General features: G+C 40.9%; 1 protein-coding gene across 2 annotated transcripts in view; it reads right to left on the reverse strand.

The window, feature by feature from the left end:
* ATP6V1H (ATPase H+ transporting V1 subunit H) overlaps positions 1-20,228 on the reverse strand; it is a 113,593-nt gene that overhangs the window by 74,523 nt on the left and 18,842 nt on the right. The window contains exons 5-8 of one of the 2 annotated variants that reach the window (XM_047073924.1): positions 19,606-19,719; positions 18,828-18,932; positions 15,679-15,732; positions 1,852-1,949 (exon numbers count right to left, since the gene is read on the reverse strand). In XM_047073924.1, the coding sequence (XP_046929880.1) occupies positions 1,852-1,949; positions 15,679-15,732; positions 18,828-18,932; positions 19,606-19,719 (371 nt within the window). The remainder of the gene's footprint in view (positions 1-1,851; positions 1,950-15,678; positions 15,733-18,827; positions 18,933-19,605; positions 19,720-20,228) is intronic. The other variant, XM_047073925.1, reaches the window with a different exon arrangement.

Genomic DNA, 20,228 nt, shown 5'->3' on the forward strand with positions numbered 1-20,228 from the left:
AGACAGACGGCATTCTATTAACAATGATGATAAAATTGGTCACATACGTGAAACCTCAAACTGTGAGTTTTCAGCTGACTGTACCATAAATGCATTTTCTCAAACTCAAGAGGCAATAAGTGAAAATATGTTTCTAAGGACAAAGAAAGGAAATAGGGTATTCTCACCTATTTAGCTGTTCAACATGAAAGCCTCCAACGATATTTTGCAACCAGAGCCTGCACCATTCCATTTTGCTAAAAGGATATGTGATGGTTTTCTTTCATCTTTTATGATGTTGGTGCACCAAAACTCACTTACTACAAAAAGACTTACCATGAAAAAATTCTTACAGAATTTCTAATGGTTGTTTTTCACTATTGCTTTATTCATAAGTCTGTCAATTATCCATAAAATGACCAAATATATATATTTTTGAAAATTGTCCACATGGCAAATTGTGATGACTGTTTTTCCTGACATACTGAAGGCTAAATAAGTATAAAAAGATTGAAATTTTACATGTTAATATAAGATTACTAATTTGTTAGGGCACCAGGTGGCTCAGGCAGTTAAGTGTCCCCCTCTTGATTTCCACTCAGGTCATGATCCCACAGTTCGTGAGACTGAGTCCCGCATTGAGCTCCATGCTGAGAATGGAGCCTGCTTGGGATTCTCTCTCTCTCTCTCTCTCTCTCTCTCTCTCTGCCCCTCCCGCACTGTGCTCGGTCTCTCTCAAAATAAATAAACAAACTTTTTTTAAAAAAGGATTATTAATTTACTGAGTCGATGATAACTGAGTAGTTGATGACAAGTCTAGGCAATTCATAAGGAAAGCCATTTGAGAAAGTCACCCAGCTAAGGAAGCGTCATGCAAACACCGGCTGGGAAGATCCCTTTGGCAGGTGCATGCCTACACTGGAAATGGCGGCACCAGCCTAGTCGTGTGACAGCCCAGCAGCAGGAGATCAATCGGGTCCTCTTTCTCACCAGCGAACCTCTGCGGACAAACTAGCTTCCTGAAGCGTTTTCCAACAGATAAACAACATCTTCATCAACCCAAAAGAGCGTCTAATTGAAGAGCATGAGATCTCGGGGCGCCTGGGTGGCTCAGTCAGTTAAGCGTCCGACTTCAGCTCAGGTCATGATCTCACAATTCATGAGTTCAAGCCCCACCTCGGGATCTGTGTGGACAGCTCAGAGCTTAGAACCTGCTTCAGATTCTGTGTCTCCCTCTCTCTCTGCCCCTCCCCTGCTCGCGCTCTCTCTCTCTCTCTCTCTCTCTCAAGAATAAATAAACGTAAAAGAAAAAAAAAAGCATGAGATCTCCCATAATGAATAAATAAATTGACTTTCTGGTAGTAAAAGAGCATTGTTTGTTTTGGTGTTGGGGGGAGTTCTCATATAAGTACATTTGCTAACCTGAGAGGGCAGCCCCTCAAGGTTTCTGAGCCTGCAAATTAGGACCCCACAGAGAATGGGCTAATTACACAGCATTACAAAGAATGGGTCACATTCATTTTTCTGGATAAGACCTTTTCTTGCTGATGTTTGCCTGCATTTACCACAAGATATTTTATAATTGTTTTTTTTTTTCTATTCTGAGTACCTAGAATTTGTTCTGTCAAGCATCAGGCTTTTAAGAGTCCTTAACCTCTTACAAACAGCACAGACCAAGTGAGGGAGAGGGGAAACATTTCATTTAGGAGTTACGGACTTCCATGAATGTTAGCATAATCCACTGTTAAACAGCCTTAAAAAAAAAAAAAAAAAAAACTCCCTTTAGATGATTCAGTGCATTAATTTCTTTGCAAATGTCAAGGAGGGAAGCTTTTAAATGTTACTCGACGTTAAAAGCGAAAGGGCACTCACCAGCTCACCCCATCTGCTTCTACCCAGGCAAAGCGGTACTCATTGACCCGAAGCATCAGCTGCAGACACCCGGCGACACACTGCACGTACTGAGAACTCTACACAAGCAGAAGGACAAGGTTTCAGGTTGAAGAGCACTTAAAGGCGTGGATCGTGCATACACGGAAAGTCTGGATTTTTTTTTTTAGCTAGAGGTTCTTATCATCAGAACATCCAAAAGCCCCTAATATATCTTCAAAAACCAACCTTCGTTTTTGCTTCTCTCTACCTCCTAGAGATGAGGCTGTTTTTCTCTGCCAGGTTAAACCTACATAGCTCAAGATTACTCAGCACACAGGGAAATCAAGGAAAAAAAGTAACTCTTTCCTTGTTATGGTTTGGTAAGTGTTATCTTGCAATGTCTCACTTAGCCCTGAACGGGGGCACCGTAGAGACAATACTGCTCTTCATAACCGTAGAAATGTCGAATAAGATTAAAAAGATAAAACTCTACGCTTGGAGATGGGCCTGTACTTAAATGGACGTAAGTCACTGAACCTTCCCAATACTCGATACCTTTGTCCTTAATGAGGATGACACCCCACACATCCCGAAGGAGTGTTGTTAGGACTAAGTTAAATAATGCCTTTAGCATAGAGGCAGGCATTGCACAGAAATGCAATAAATGGGGACTTCAAAAAAACAACCACCATACAGCACATAAGAAGTCGAAACATTTGAAAAAGGTGCTCTATCATTTTTAACAGCTATCAGTTCCACAGCACCGTTCTAGAAAAACTGAGGTTAAATCTGGAACTTGAAATAGACAGGAATAATACCCCCAGGAACAATGCAGGCACCTTCATTTTAGTAAAGCTAATAGCAACACTCGACCTGGGTTCTTGTCCAAATATTTGCCATGAACCTCCCGCCCCCCATCTAGAAGAACAGAGAGAGCAGAGGAACCTGCACTCTAGCCTTAAAGAACATGCTAATAAAAGAAAAGAAAATGGAGAGAATCACGGATGTTATAGAAATTCACAAAACCTAATATACATGCTGCTACTAGGCTCTGTGTTTTCAAACAAAGTTCGTTAAAACCTAACACTTCAAAGAAATTCCAGGCATTCGATCACAAAACCACAACGATAGAAGTACATTTGGTGGAAGTATCAAAGGATATCAAGAAAACGTTATCTTAGGTTTTAAAAGTAGTGAACAGTTTCCCAAAAGCACGATATATCCATTAATACAATTTGCCTGAAAACTCAAAACATTAACAGAAATGACCAAAAAAAAAAAAAAATGTGAATTTTCAGTTCTAAAATAATCTTCCATAATGGGAAAACACGTTATTTTTCCAATTTAGTTAGCAGGTAGTAATCCTTTTTGAAAGATGAATTCCATTTTTCTTGTTTAGAGGGATAGCCTAAGCAAGGTTTCCGCATATAATGAATAAAAATGCAACCTAGGGCACTCTCTCCTCTTCCATTTATCATCAACTTCCTCTCAACAAAAAAATTTCTTTTTTTTTTAATGTTTTTTTTGGTTTTTGGTTTTAGGTTTTTTTTTGAGAGAGAGAGAGACAGAGCATGAGTAGGGGAGGGTCAGAGAGAGGGAGACACAGAATCTGAAGCAGGCTCCGGGCTCTGAGCTGTCAGCACAGAGCCCGATGCGGGGCTCGAACTCACGGACCGTGACATCATGACCTGAGCCGAAGCTGGACGCTTAATCAGCTGAGCCACCCAGGTGCCCCTCAACACAAAAATTTCTTGGTTCACTGTAAGCCTATTTTCCTGTCCATTTTACTATGCTACATTGAAATACATGATACATTTCAAATATGGATTCTTCATTGTCATACAGCTTCCGGATTCACATTATCAATGCGCATATTAAAGATCCTGGCTCTAAGGTCACGATCTCGCGGTCCTTGAGTTCGAGCCCCGCATCGGGCTCTGGGCTGATGGCTCAGAGCCTGGAGCCTGCTTCCGATTCTGTGTCTCCCTCTCTCTCTGCGCCTCCCCTGTTCATGCTCTGTCTCTCTCTGTCCCAAAAATAAATAAACGTTGAAAAAAAAAAAATTTTAAAGATCCTGGCTCTAAAACTGTACTCACGCCTGTTATACATAATGAGGGAGTCCAAATGCCAGTCCCGAAATCACTTTCAAAGTATACAGTAAAGGCAACATTGGCAGATGATTGAATTATTGCCTTCAATTAAACAAATTATATCACTTCCTTGTCTGTCACTTGCACTGCCCTATTACTCTCATGTATAAAAATTACTCAACCATTTTTTTTCTAAATAAGGCTTCGATCAAGCCAACAAATCACCGTCTCTAGTCCCAGACAAAGGTAATTCAATACTGCTAAAGAAAATCATACAATCCTGCAAAGCCGTCATGCAATTCTAGACTGTTCTCTCTGCCACTCACACATTCACCGCTATCCTGTCCCACTCTCTTCCCTCACTCTCAGCACTATGAGAAAATATATGGACCATTACTTAGAGATTCACCAGCTGCCAACATCTCACCCCAAAAACTGAACTATACTTACAGCCATTCTTGCCCCTCTCTCGCCTAGGAGACAGGAAAACTTCCTGTCCATGACCCTCAGCCCCAGCCAACATGTACATCCCATTCCTCCCACGTGATGTGTCGTCCATCAGACCCCTCTCCTACACCTTCGGTCTCTCGGATTGGTTTCCTCTCCTCAGCCTCTAAATATACTCAATCCTTTCCCACCTTAAAGTCCCTAAACTTTGTACCAACCTCTGCATCTCTCTATCTCCCAATACAGAAACGTTTCTTAAAAGAATCGTCACCAAATTTTTACCTTTGTATCTTATCGCCCACTAATAATGACAATAATAATGCTCGGATCACCAGTGACCTTAAGAGTTTCTACAGTTACTTTCACCTGAGAACCAGACCTCTACCTCCGACTACTGACTGCACAGCTCTCTCCCCATTCTCTTCTCCGTCTGGATTGGCTCACCTGCTGCCAAGTCTTAGACCAACTGTTAACTCCTCCGCCATGAACGGAAGGCGGTAACACACAGCGTGAGCGTTAGGAACAAAGGCTCTCGCGCCAGCCCATCACACTCAGCCACTTACAAGCCACGTGACCTTGGATGAGCTTCCTACCTATAAAATGGTGATAATAGGACAAATCCCATGGAGTGTGGGTATAATTTCATTAGTCCATGTACGAAAGAGTTTTCGGTGGTATCTGTCATTCGATATTCAATACATGTCTGCTTCTGCATGTACTACTGTATTCTCATTTCTCCAGGTGGAATTAATTGCTTCCTTGTGCCACACATAAAACTCTATTCTTGCCCTTTGTGTGAGTAGGGGGGGGGCGCACACGCAGGCCATTTGGCTTTAAGAGGAAAAAAGCAGAATGTGAAGTTTAAAAATTTTTTTTTTCTTCAATGTTTATTTATTTTTGAGAGACAGAGAGACAGAACGCAAGCTGGGGAGGGGCAGAGAGAGGGAGACACAGCATCCGAAGCAGGCTCCAGGCTCTGAGCTGTCAGCACAGAGCCTGATGTGGGGTCGAACCCATGAACTATGAGATCGTGACCTGAGCCGAAGTCGGACGCTTAACCGACCAAGCCACCCAGGCACCCAAGAACCTGAAGTTTTAACATATATTTTGTCCAAGTGAAGTGATTTTAGTTTTCTGCCTACCAAGACACTGTTTCTTTAAAAAAGGACAAAATATAGAAGCCCCCAAATTCTATACTGTCATTTCCCTTAAGCTGATTTCTGTGATAATTATAGCAATGTACTACTGTCCTCCATACGGTTCAATGTGAACACAATCTTGATCTTCCTGCTGTATATATTTTTCTTTCTGCTAGCATTTCCGATTCTATCAGGACATTAAAAAGTATTCTCAGGGCACCTGAGTGGCTCAGTAATTAAACATCTGACTCCTGATTCCAGCTCAGATCATGATCGATCTCATGGTCCGTGGGATCAAGTCCCACATCAGACTCCATGTTAGCAGTGCAGAACCTGCTTGGGATTCATTCTCTCCTCCCTCCCTCCTCTCTCTCTGCTCCTCCTTGCCTCTCAAAATAAATCAGTAAACTTAAAAATAAATAAATAAAAAGTATTCTTGAAAAAGCTGCAGTTGCTAATTAGAAAACCCTGAAATGTCAAAAGATTTCAAACAAAGACAAACTGAACAAGAAGCGAAAGGCAGAGAAACAGTCTATCTCGCAGGATGATATCACAAACCACCATCACAGACGCTGATGAAGCAGTGTTTGAGGTAATCAAAGATTGCTCCTTCCACACAGAAATGCCACAAGAGAGAATCAAACGAGGAAGAGATCTCCGTGCCGTCCCTTGGAACAGTACCAGAGCCTCGCTTTTCCAGCTGACCTTCCCTGACCCCATGCTTGGAACACCCAAGGGTAACAGGCACCATCACTATGTGAGCTGCTTCCGGGTACTAGGTACAGTTATAAACTAGACAAATAGTACAGAATCTCATTAATATTTGTGTATTAATATGACTTGTATCGACCTGAATTTTACATGAAATTCTTTGTACATATTTATGATTAAAAATTCAATCAATACAGAATAAGCATGAAAGAAAACATCCCTCTTCTCACCCCTCAGTACCATTCCTACGATGTAATCACTGTTAGTAGATATTCTATGTAATACTGTAGAAAGTTTCTATGCATTATACGTTCTTTTTTGAAAAAAAAAATAAGATTATACTATAACTTTCACTTATAAGTTTCTTTTTCCATTTAATCTTATACATAGAGATCCACTGCATTTTTAACCATTTACATAAAGATTTTAACCCCCCTGTGCTCTCTCAACTTTGAAGATGTATTCCCTAATTCAACAGCGTCTATTTGGTTGCTTATATTATCTGATAAGCAGAAGGGATTCCACTTTATTTTCACAGGTATTTGTCCTTAGAATCCAACCAAAGACGAAGAAGCCCATCTGCCCTTGCAGTTGTAGAAAAACTGCTTGACAGCTACAACCTCAGATTGCCTGCACGGTCAGAAACTAGTAAGGGACATAAGGTCTCCATCTTTCTAAGTTCTCAACTATTCCCCAGAAAGACTCTACAGGTCTATACTCAATATTCATTCAACAGGTATTTACTGAGTGCCTTCTATGTGCAAGACACTGTTCTTGCACTGGACACACGACCATGAACAAATAGACCACAATCCCTTCCATCGGGGAGTTTACAGTCCAATGCAGAAAGAGGAAAAGTACACACACACACACACACACACACACACACACACACACACACACGCAGTAAATTACAGAGCGCACTGGAATCTGACAAATCCAATGCAACAAAAATACTGTTAAGAAAAGGAAACAGGAAATGCAGAGAGGGAGACGTGGAAATTCTCATACTTTGTTGATGGATCTGTACGTTGACTTAACACTGACTGGCGACATCTACTAAATTTACATATACCTTACAACCCAGCAATTCCATTCTGTTACACAGGATCTCTGGAGGCACCCGATGCTGAGGAGACAAGTGACAGAAGCCCAGGAAAGTAAACAAGCAAGGCGTGCAGCCATCGAGGGAGCAGTGTTGACGCTCTGGTAAGCACTGCTTACCAGGTCCGGTGCCACGCTGGCCTCCTTCCCATGGCTGCTCTGTGCCATGTGACTCCCCCTCTTAATATGCTTCCATGGCTTCTTTCCCCCGCCAAGGAGAAGTTCTAAAGCCCTCTGTGATCCCTAAGGCCCTGAATGTCCTGGACCTGCCTCATCTCCCCACCTGCTCTCCCTCCCCTGCGATGTTCTCCACACGCTTCCCTCCGCTGGAGGCGCAGGCTTATCCCCTGCTTCCTCAGGAAGCCTGAGCAAACTGGCCCCAGATGAGACCACCCCCCTCCCACCCCCTCGTGGACCCGTGCTCCTTCCTACAAGCCTTGCCACAAGGGTACTAAAATAATCAAAGAGCCTAATTAACTTGTCTAATGCTGTCCTCCCTGAGTAAAATGAAGGCCTGTGAAGCCAGGAGTCCTGCCCATCCTGTTCAGTGCTACTCTTTCAGAACCATGCACTGTACCTGTTGGCACTCAATACATGGTTCTTTGTTTTAAGTTTATTTATTTTGAGAGAGAGAGAGAGAGAGAGAGAGAGAGAGCAAGCAGAAGAGAGAGGGAGAGAGAGAATCCCAAGCAGGCTCCACACTGTCAGCACAAAGCCTAACATGGGGCTCGAGCCCACAAACCATGAGATCATGACCTGAGCCGAAATCAAGAGTCAGATGCTTAACCGACTGAGCCACCCAGGTACCTCAATACCTATTTCTTGATTGAACGAACAAACAAGAAATACAAACAAACATCCTATCTTACACAAGTTCCAAATGAATGGGGCTCTAACAGAGATGGCTCAGTAACTGAAAGTTTGGCCAAAATATTATGCTGATAACAATCAATACTGCAGAAATAGATACAACATAGCACTATTATTCTATTTCCTTTTGGAGCCAAAACTGAATCTGTTTGGTAGTATGGATCTTATGAAATTGTCTAGTATTTTCTTTCATCTCAATTTAAGAACTAATATGAATTGCTAGTCAATTCTGACTGCACCTTATATCATCCTATTTTACTAGAAAATATTTATGATAAAAGCACTCACTTAGGCAGATAATAGTTGCCATTTAAATTGCTAAGGTTGGGGCGCCTGGGTGGCGCAGTCGGTTAAGCATCCGACTTCAGCCAGGTCACGATCTCGCGGTCCGGGAGTTCGAGCCCCGCGTCAGGCTCTGGGCTGATGGCTCGGAGCCTGGAGCCTGTTTCCGATTCTGTGTCTCCCTCTCTCTCTGCCCCTCCCCCGTTCATGCTCTGTCTCTCTCTGTCCCAAAAATAAATTAACGTTGAAAAAAAAAATTAAAAAATAAATAAATAAATAAATAAATAAATAAATAAATAAATAAATAAATTGCTAAGGTAGGGGCGCCTGGGTGGCTTAGTCAGTTAAGCCAGGTAATTTTGGCTCAGGTCATGGTGTCACAGTTCATGGGATCGAGCCCCATGTCGGGTTTTGCTAGCCCTCCCCTGTACTGTCTCTCTTTCTTTCTCAAAATAAATAAACTTAAAAAAAAAACTGTCAAAAAAGAAATTAAGAATTTTTAATAAAAACAATTTATTAACCCATGTATTTTTCAAAGCCCTTTCAAACAAAAATTAAAATTAAAAATAAGAGGGAAATACTATGATACCAATTTTTCAAGATGAGGCTTGAAAAGGTGATATAATTTGTTAAAGTTAAAATAGTGAGTTCGTCTTGGGTTGGCACTAGGAGTCCACTCTCCTATGCTTAAGCTAGAGTTCTCTGTGCTACACCAGACATCCCGGGCTGAGAATTGGCCACAACAAGCCCTCTCACCGCAGCAAACCTCGCTGGTATAGAGAAATAGGTTTACTTCTCAACACATTTAAGAGAATATCACTTGGGTAAATTTTCCAGTGTCGCTGAAATGCAAACTCTCCTACATCGTGGTGGAATAATCACAGCAAAGGGAAAACAGCAACGGATAAAATTCACCTTCCTGGCAAATATGGTCTCAGGGATCCATACTCTGCAGATTTACAGGCTAATTTGAAAACTGAGGAGTTACAAAGTAAATTGGCAACAAAAGATAAACATAAAAACTACGGTGATATTGTACCAAGTAAAACTAATGTTATAAAAAGTTTATAGATACATTTTCAATATTCATCTTCATAATGCTGGGATTTAATTTTTATTTTTTTTTACGTTTATTTATTTTTGAGAGACAGAGAGAGACAGAGCACAAGTGGGGGAGGGGCAGAGAGAGAAGGAGACACAGAATCCGAAGCAGGCTCCAGGCTCTGAGCTGTCAGTACAGAGCCCGACGCAGGGCTCAAACCTACAAACTGCGATATCATGACCTGAGCCAAAGTCGGACACTCAACCGACTGAGCCACCCAGGTGCCCCCCTATAATGCTGGGATTTAAGTACAGACTAAATGAGCAAGAGCAAAGATAATATTCACTTAAATCCTGGAATCATGGGCACTTGAAATAACATGTCTGTATTGCAGTAAAAGACATCTGTCCCACAGACAGTGAAATGTACACCAGAGCAGACCTGGTGAAGCACTAAGTTGAACTTTTCAAACACAAAATTGACTGAAATAAATTCCAGAAGCCAGTTTTACATGAAATGGAGGACTGCCCATTTCAACTGTCCGAAAAGTATTTAATGCTTCATAACAATTACATGAATCCTTCCTCATAGAACTAAAAATGAGTATGTGCACGTATGTGTGTGATTTTTAATTCTATCACAGACGTTCGCTTTAAGAAATAACACAACACAATGCCAAATGTCATTAAGGAAATGGAACGACTGGAATTCTCATTCTCTGTTGACAGATACGTAAATTGATTGAGAACACGGATTGGCAGTATCTACTAAATTTATATATACTTTACAACCCAGCAATTCCATCCTAGAATTAAGTGTTCCAGACATAAGTGATTACAGTGATTACATCTACCAAAAGACATGTACAAGAATGTTCACAGCAAGATTACTCACAACAGCCCAAAACTAGAAATAACCCAAATATCCATTAATAAGAGAATAGAAAATATTCATTTAATAGATTCCTACACAGCAATAAAAAGAGTGAATCACTGCTAGGGGCACCTAGGTGGCTCAGTCTGTTAAGCATCCAACTCTTGATTTCAGCTCAGGTAACGATCTCAGGGTCGTGGGATCGAGCCCTACATCAGGCTCAGTATGGAGCACAGAGCTTGCTTGGGATTCTCTCTCTCTCTCTCTCTCTCTCTCTCTCCCACTTTCTCTGCCCCTCCTCTGCTCATTCTCTCTCTTCCTTTCTCCCTCTCCCTCTTCCTCTCAAAATAAATAAACTTAAAAAAAAAAAAGAACGAATCACTGCTAAATGCAATATGAATGAATTTCATTGGCACAATATTGGCAAGAGAATTCAGATACGTAAGAGTTCATACTGAATACAATTCCATTACAACAGAGTTCAAGATTAGGCAAAATTAATCTATGGTACTAGGTTCCATGATAACCACAACCTTGGTAAGAGTTGAGCCAAAGGGAAGTGCTGAGTACGAGGACATGTGACATTTCAATTCTTTTAGCTGAACATTTAAAATCTGTGTATTTTACTTTGTGTAAGTTAAGACATAATTAAAAAAAAAAGAGAGAAAAGAAAAAAGACAAAGGAAAGGAAAAGGGGAGAGGCTTTGCCTATCAAGAATTTTGCCAAATTATCTTTGGCAAATCACTTAAACTCTTCAAAACTGTTTTATCATCAATAAAGGGAAATATCAGCCCTAACAAATTAAAAGGAAAACATCTGTTACTCAAATCTGAACTCACATCAGTTCTGCAAGGCGCAAAACAATGGTAAGGTATATTTTTATTACCTCATATGCAGGAACTAAAATACAGAAGGGCAAAAATCCTCTTGAAGTTGGCTTACGCAAAAAGATCTTCTGGTCAATACTCATAAAATACCTAGATTAAATTAATGCCCAAATTGAGATAATTTAGTCTTAGACTTAAGTTTTACCAAAAAAACACAATTCACTATTAATTTACAAATTTCTCAACTTCCTTCAAGCATTGCTTTCAACCTAATTTGCTTAGTCATCCAAGGAGATTCCTTACTATGCAGAAAAATCATTATGAACTTGAGAAAATATTACTTTATAAATTACTGCTTTGTATACAACTTCCAAGAACACATCTAACGTACAAGTTTAGATTACTTATTGTTATAATCATTGCTATGCTTTGACAATGATTTGTACAAGGAAGTCTTGTATTGAAATACCTTACCACAAATTTTCTTTTGTACTGCCAGAATACACCTCTGGATAATCCTTCCAAAAATATGATCAGAGAAACAAAACGCACAGATTCTTATCCTCCCTCCTTAACGTTCATTCTGTGCATACATTTTAAGGGTCCCCAGCGTGTAGTAAGATGTATTAATTTGGTGGCAGGAAGATAAAAGGCAATTGAACAATGAAAATCCTCCAAGATCCGCTTCAGGTCAAACTTACACAGACATCCTTTGTGAATTACTTTGGGTCCTCACAGACCTCACGACTCACCAGCTAGAGCAGACCGCAGTTACATAAGAGGCCCAAACTGTATGGATTCGTGACACGGGAATTCCTGACTCATTTCAGCTACTCGGGGATACTCCCGATGTGCTCAACAACGAAGGGGTGAAGAACTAAACCGAGTACTCTACCTCTTGCGGAAGACTGAAAAGTGTCACATGGGCACAGCATTAAATTACAAGAGTAAAACGAATTTCATATTAATGAGGATATTAGAACCACCACCGAAGACGATTTAAGAAATCTTGCCAAAAGCCGAAAAAAAAAACCCTAAATTTCGTTTCTCTCATTCTCAAATGTTATAAATATGTGTTAAAACATGCCTGAATCTTGAAAACATTACACTAAGTGAAAGAAGCCAGTCACAGACAACCGCGGGCTGTACGCTCTAATTTTATGAAACGGCCAGAAGAGGAAGAGAGAGGCAGAAAGTAGACTGGTGTTTGCTAGAGGGTGGGAGCAAGGAACAGGAATGAAGAATGACTATTAACGTGTACACGGTTTCTTTCCGAGGGGTTGAAATGCTATAAAATTAGATTGTGGTAATGGCTGCACAACTCTGTAAATATACTAAAACCTTCTGAACTGCGCAGATGGGTGGATTTTATGGTATGTGATATATACTTCGATAAAAAAGTTAACAAACTAAATAAGATTGAAAATTTACTTTCTTTTTTTTTTTTTTTTTTTAATTTTTTTTTTCCAACGTTTATTTATTTTTAAGACAGAGAGAGACAGAGCATGAACGGGGGAGGGGCAGAGAGAGAGGGAGACACAGAATCGGAAACAGGCTCCAGGCTCTGAGCCATCAGCCCAGAGCCCGACGCGGGGCTCGAACTCCCGGACCGCGAGATCGTGACCTGGCCGAAGTCGGACGCTTAACCGACTGCGCCACCCAGGCGCCCCGAAAATTTACTTTCTTACTCGCGCTTGCCGCATTTCCGAGTGCTCGAGAGCCACACGGTGGCTCCCACAATGGCCAGTTCCATCATCACGGAGAGTTCGGGTGGACAGAATGGATCCAGAACGTTAAAAGGCAAGACGAAATAAGGAACAAGGAGAACACATCAACTTCCTGCAGTTACTTACTCCCGTCAGTGAAACAAGGTTCATCTAGCAATGACTCATGCTAAACTGGATCTGCAACAAAACGGCCAGAGATCGGAACCAAACGAGAAGTCACCCTGCTCCCTCACACACGGGTGCAAGCGAAGGCAGACAGAGGGAAAAGAAAATGAGCAAACAAACACGAAATTCCCAGATTCCTTCTAAGTCTTGCCGTTCGTGACAGATCACAGTACGTGACATCAGGACACCAACCAACTTCCATGGCTTGTGTGGCTCCTTCAGAAGGCCAGAAGACTCAGTACTCACTTTCAAGAGCCAGTAAAGAACGAAACGGTTTAAGATCTGATGTTGGTTAACATTTTCATATTTGGGCAAAAACAACATAATGCATTCTAAGGCAAGCCCACTTATGTGATGCCATTTAAACAAAAACGTTTGTAATAACCCACTTATAACTCAAGATGAGGCTTCCGTGGCCATTTTAAGAGAGAAGACTATTAGATCACTCGTAGTTCACATTTTGAAGTGTAAAACTTGTGTTTCATACTGCCATCAAGTGGCAATATCATGTAATGCAATTTCCCAAACCTTTTCTATGCTCAGAAAACCTAAAGGGATTTTAAGATATACTACCCATATTTTTACAAGTCTGAGCAGACTCTGCAACGTGGAGAATGCCCCCAGACCCAATTCCCCTTCCACTGCCTCAAAAGGAATTCCCTTGGCAAGCAATTCCTTTCTTCGGGGTTTTTGTCACTCATTAGCCGAATGACTTTGGGCAAGACGGTGCTGCCATTCCGTGCAGCCTCACTGTTCACATCTATACAGTGTGGCTTACGGTAAGACCTACATCCGAGAGGGAGCGTGAATATCAAAGAGATGTAGATGCCCAATGAGCAAAGCAGTACTGAACACATAGTAAGAGCTCAATAAACATTAGTTACCAACCCAGATTCCCCTATTAAAATGCAAGTAGCAGACGAAAGGTTAACACCTTATGCTCAACTTAGTAAAGTCTGCCTTCCAAGCTGATAGCCATCTGAAAAAGTAGGAACTTTCAGGAAGAGACAGCAAGTGTGCTCAAGTTTGAAGGGTATGAAAGGGAAAAAGGTCAAAATCAAAGGCCTTCTTTTCCTCACTCACAATTACCCGATGCTAATTCTGTTAGGGAGGGATGGAGAGGAGTCTACCAGGTAAACCACTCTGACTAATATGCTGCCAACTGAATTAATTAGTTCTTTTCCCCCAATACACTGGACAGAAAAGAACAAAATGAGAATGCCATGTCACCGGAGCTTGCAACTCATTGTGTAAGCTTTAATAAGTTACAAACACATTAACAAGCAAGTTTGTAAGATACATGATTCTGAAAACACCTTTAAAAAAACTTACCAGTAAGTCTAACACATGAATTAAATAACTTTTCAAAAGTTCAAACTGGTAGAAATTCAAGTCATAAAGACTCTCAATTTAAACATGCGCTTATGGCGGAATATCTGGACTTCTAACCTAGCACCTGCTTAGCCCACTCTGACCACAAGATTGCTCACCTTGTTCTGATTCCATTTCAGAAGGCTAACAGCTATTTTCTGGCCTAAGATGCTACTTGTCAAATCCTTCAACCCATGCCCCAAGAGAAGCCCTGCTCTTGGCTTTGAAAATGGGTTCCGCAACCATCTACAGTCTCAGGGCACACAAACACATCCCATGCAGATTATGGGTGTATTGGTAATCAGTAGGAACATTAGATGGCTTCCACAGAGCTTCATTTAGGTACTATAGGCAGGTTGTAGACACTGCCCTCTAAAGACTTTTTCCAATTCCCCAGATATATTTCCAACAAATGAAGACAGACGCGCCTCACCTACATTTCTAAGTTTCTTTGTCCCTTTGTCTCAACCGGCTCTACTCAGGCCGGCCCTTACTTGTCCAAACTCATTGCCTGTTCTTGAGCTATTCTGAGTGCAACAAAGATAAGCTGTTCCCAAGTGGAGAAGATAATCCTAATCAAGAAGGAAACTTGGGGAGACGGGATTCATTTCAACCTCTAACCTTTTGGCTCTACAAAAATGTGGGGAGAGTTTGGCCAAAAAAAACAAGGGGGCGGGTGGGGGTTCTGGCCACCATGTAGCCCTACATAAAGCCTTGAGAAACACAGTGCAAGTAACGAGTTTCAAAGCCATCACTGAACTGTTTTCCACTGCTTGACATACTGTTCACGTATCCGTTAGACAGATATTGTAGAGGTTATCAGACAACTGAAGCTCGATGTCAGCAACTTTACAATTATTCACTCCAGTTGTGGATCTGAATTCAGACTCTTGCTTTCATTCTCGGGTCCGAGATGAAGTGACCCGAAAAGAAGAGCAACAAGGAAGAACAAGTCTCCAGTCTCCCAAGAGACCATAAATATTTATAAATGGTGTGCGTGTGCCTATGTACACACACACATACGATTTTTACAATGCTACTACCCTAACCGGAGGCGATATCAAATCCACAGATGTACATTTGCGGAGCTAGAAAACATCGTTAAAATTTTAAATGACTCAAAATAACTTATGTTCATGGTGTTAGGAGGCCAGTGAATTAAGAAGGAATATACTTACATCACTTGAAGAGACTGTTCCTGTTTCAACAGCGACACCGCTACCACGCAGTTTCTATTACGAAATAAATAACTTATTACTTAGTTTTGTTTTTAATTTTTATCTGAATTTATCAGCTTATAAAAGGGAGCTAAGCAAATTTCATAATTCTTTTTCTTAACCCTACTTAATGGAACGTCATCAGCTAATAAAAAGCATGGGGGCAACATGAAATACTCTAAATATTACACTCTCCCAGATAACTTAATAATTAAAAAAGGAACAATAATAAACTGAATACTAAGCTCCAGCTAAATTTCATTAAGTGAAGCTGGTGCAAATTTCCAAGTCTCAGGATTTACTTATTGAACTGATTTTCAGGTAAGATGATTGTCTTAAGCTGAACTACCTACACTCTTTTCTGTGGCAATGCTTTCAAAACAGGTGCCTAATTAATGGGAAGATACTACACAGAACTTAAAATTAGATTATCCATAGCAATGCTAGTAAGTTTACAATGACAATCAGAAATTCACACGTTACATAATGTCTAAATGACTTACGGAAATGACTAAAGGAAAGGTAGAAGGTCAAAGGCTAAATGTGCAAGAGAAAAGTGGTAATGAATTTCTGAAAGGATATTTTTATTCAGTTTTATTCAAACTAATTTTATTTATTATGTACTAAATGCCAGGCATGAAGCCCTCCAACCTATATACGATGCTTAAACTACCAGAAAAGAAAAAGTTCCTAAATGTCACCATGAAGTCAACCAAAAACCCAAACTTGCAACTATTTTGGACTTTTGAAAATGTATTTCTATTAAAATTATGAAACTGTGGTCCTTTTTATGAGAGAGAAAACACTAATGATGGTAGAAAAGAAGAGACCTTCCAGATACAGTGCCATCGCATGACATTTAATCAAAGTAGCAAATAGAATCCCAAATAATCCTGTTTCATTCTTTAAACAAGAAGTCGGTAATTGGACCCTGATAGAAGGCTGTGGAAGAAGGGTCTGCCCGTGGCAAGAAAGACAATGCAGTTCAGATCCTAGCAGAAGGAGTGACCAGACTCTGAGAAGCAAAGCCAGACGGGGCCTGGCACTCTGAAGAGTCACCTCGTAGCAGGACGTGCAAAGCAGAAACGCGATACCATAACCAAAGAAAGCCAGACTAGGTGATAAAAAAGAATGCACCAGAAAGATAAAGAAAAGCATTCATCGAATACCAAGAAGCTTAGTTCTAATGAAAACTGTTCTAGACACTGAAATATTTTGCTTCCACTAGCGATGATAAGGATATTTCCTAGACACAGTTATAACCGTAATCATTCCAGAAGCGACAAATCATCTGCGAGGCATGGTATAAATGTTATTCTTGGGAGGAAAAATCTAGCATGAAGCAACCCAAAATGTTAGTGGCAAACTGCAGTATACATTCTTCCTACCAATTTTCATTTTATGAATCCAGTTACAATAGAGCCTCACTATCATCACCATAAAGCTAACGCTAAAACAAATAAAGTTTGTTCAAAGGAAGGACTAATTGCAAAAAAGAAAAAAAAAAGGGAGGGGAGAGGGGAAGCTTAAGCGTTCGGATCCCAAATGCCATACGCTTAGAAATTTAAAATCTCATCCTTGCACACCTATTTTTCGTGTTCCCTATTTTTCGTGTTCTAAGTGTGTTTTTTAAATACCTCACAAATTCAGTAAAACCTGCCAATCTGTGGCTCTTAAAAAAAATACTTTTAAAAATTAAGCCAAAAAGACTTAAAATTTATGCTACTGATATAAAAAATAATTAATCGTGTTCAAGACACTCCAAAATATCCCTGTCCAAATATAAAAGGCAATTAATTAGACTTCCCCAAAAAGGCAAACAACGATAAGACAAAAAATAAACCCAAGGAAAATGTCATCGTGTCTCTCTCTTATGCCTCAAATTAGAATCTATTAAAATGTCACCTGAAATCTGAATTACAACTTTCCAAAACTTTATTTCAAATAGACCTTTATAACATAGACAAAACACTACCAGTATTACTTTCCTGGTCCCATTCTTCACGGGAGCCATCCCCACACCAAAATCTCGTTCTACCCTTTCTTCCCCACAGTACTCCTCCCCCACCCACCTTCGCTTCACCCCTCTTCTGCGAACCATTCCCAGTCTCCCTCTTATCACTGCTATCAGTCACTGAAGCTTAAAGGAAAGAACCACTGAGCCACCATAACTGTCCTATCTTTTGCCTGTTCTAGGGAACCATGACGACAAAAACAGAAAACCTTTCATTTTTCCCGTCATTCAACCAGCAAGCTGTTTTCCTCCGTGGGGAAGTAGAGCTAGAAAGGTCTGAAAGCAACCAAGATGGCCACAAGCAGGCTTCACGTCTAACCTCAGGCCCAAATGTTCAATCCCACGATGATACGGTGCATCTGGGAAGGTGCCACAGTAACGGTTACCTCGCAGCTAGACCCGGCAGCTCCAGGCTTACCCGGGGGGCGCCTGGCAGCCTTGTATGGACTCTTGGGCAAGACTAGAATAACTGGATTGACCCCTGATCTGCAACGGGTTGTCTGCAGTTTAAAAGTCCCTGGCGGCGGCACCTGGCGCCATTCTGTTTATTGGTGTAACTGGTCAACAGCTTGCCGTGACTCTGTGACCAGAAGGACATAAACGATCCCAGCTACAAACTAATGAAGAGCTCTCCCCAAATCCAAGATTTCCCGCACAAATCTCGGAGGTTTGGGGTCCCACGGCAGACGTGGGAGCTGCACCTGAAGTCTCTTAGCCTCAGGGCCTGCACCCCGTCTCCTGCTACACTGTTTCTTTCCACTTCCTGCAAGCCTTACATGAGTCCCCCCTCTGGAGCCGTGCAAGTCCTTTCCGGTCCCCCGCCTGTGTGATGGTGGTTAGCCCCCAGGAAGGAAGATCCTCCTCATCCACTGAAAAGCATGAATGGAAAACCCCAAGTGGCAGAAAAGACAGAAAAGTTTGAGCTGAACGTGGTCAAAGAAAGAAAAAGTGAAGCATACTACCATACCTAAGAGTAGTTCAAAATGGCATTATTTTAATGTAACGTTTTTTTTATTTACCATTTATACAATTACCATAAGAATCTGTATATGGGCATCACATTCCTTTCAAAGATACTAGAAAAAGTATCTTTTACCTGTGAACTCAGCTGAGTTTTTATCCAATTGAAATAGTAATTTAAGTCACTGCCTTCCATCAGTTCTTTCCCCCAAGCTGCTAACTTTGCGATAATTCTTGCTGCCTGAAAAATAAGAAATGTACTTGAATGCCATGTTGATTCTAAAAATCACATCATATACCTTATAAAGTAGGACTCTTATAACCATTCTGCTGCAAGATTTTTTTTTAATACCCAACTCCTCCAAAATAAGTTTGTATTTCACTTGTGAAAATATACTTTGGGGGGCACCTCAGTGACTCAGTCAGTTGAGGGTCCAGCTCTTGATTTCAGATCAGGTCACGATCCCAGGGTTGTGGGATCAAGCCCCTCGTCACGCTCCGTGCTGAGCGTGGAGCCTGCTTAAGATATTAAAAAATAATAATAATAAAAAAATAAAGATATTCTCTCTCTCAAAAATAAACATTAAAAAAACAACTAAACAAAATTTAATTTCTATAGCAAAATGTGGTTAATCCTGTCACAGACAATCAAAAGCTCTTTGCACATGCAATTACCAAAGGCTTTCATGCTCATGAGCTCAACAAATACTCTACGAAACTTTAACTCTCTCAGAGCAATCCCATCTCCTCTGTCTTCCCGATACCCCCAGGTTACTAAACATCAATGGAAACACTGCTTTGAAAAATTAACATCACAGCCATTACTCCTCGGGGGAACTGGAAGGTTACTAAGTCATAAACAGCCCAAGAGTGTTTCTTCCCCAGATCAGAAATTTAATCAATTCAAAATTTACCATATGAACAGTAAAGAGATCCTGGCGGTTCAGCATCGGCAGAAAGTAGGACCAGGCGGTGTTCTTGCTGCGCTTAGCATAGTCAAAGAAAATGCTGACCCGCTGGTGATTTTCCTGAAACAAGAAAAGAAATGATATCACTCATCAGAATGCATCTCTCTATTGTGCACTGTTTCTCAACTTTTCGTTCTGGGTCCCATCAGTGTGTCTTCTTCTGCCAGTTGCTATTACAGGTCGGGGGTGGTGACGGGGCAGGCATAGATACTTCAAAATACTTTAATTATCATGATTAGCTTTAAGTCAAGTGAGCCAAGCTAGCAGACCGCACCCATGCGGGGAAAAGCAATTTAAGTTACACTTCTGAGCCTGCACCTCTGACCTGCGCTTCCCAATGTTGTCTCCACACCAATAAAATCGGGTTACTCCTGACAATCACGACAGAAAAGCAGGGCGGATAAAGACAGCAAAACACAGCATGGAACACTAGGCAGATAGACAGGATCTGAGGAACAACTAATTCTTAGTTCAAATCATGCAAATGCTACCTCTCACCTAAGTTTTCTGTACATTTCACTGGCTGAAATATACTTTCTGATTCACTAAATGAATATGGTTGCCAAGTA

The sequence above is a fragment of the Lynx rufus genome, unplaced genomic scaffold (genome assembly GCF_022079265.1).
Source record: "Lynx rufus isolate CCGP_SWC_20201006 ecotype Redwood Valley unplaced genomic scaffold, mLynRuf1.p SCAF_12, whole genome shotgun sequence".
In the NCBI taxonomy this organism is placed as follows: domain Eukaryota; kingdom Metazoa; phylum Chordata; class Mammalia; order Carnivora; family Felidae; genus Lynx; species Lynx rufus.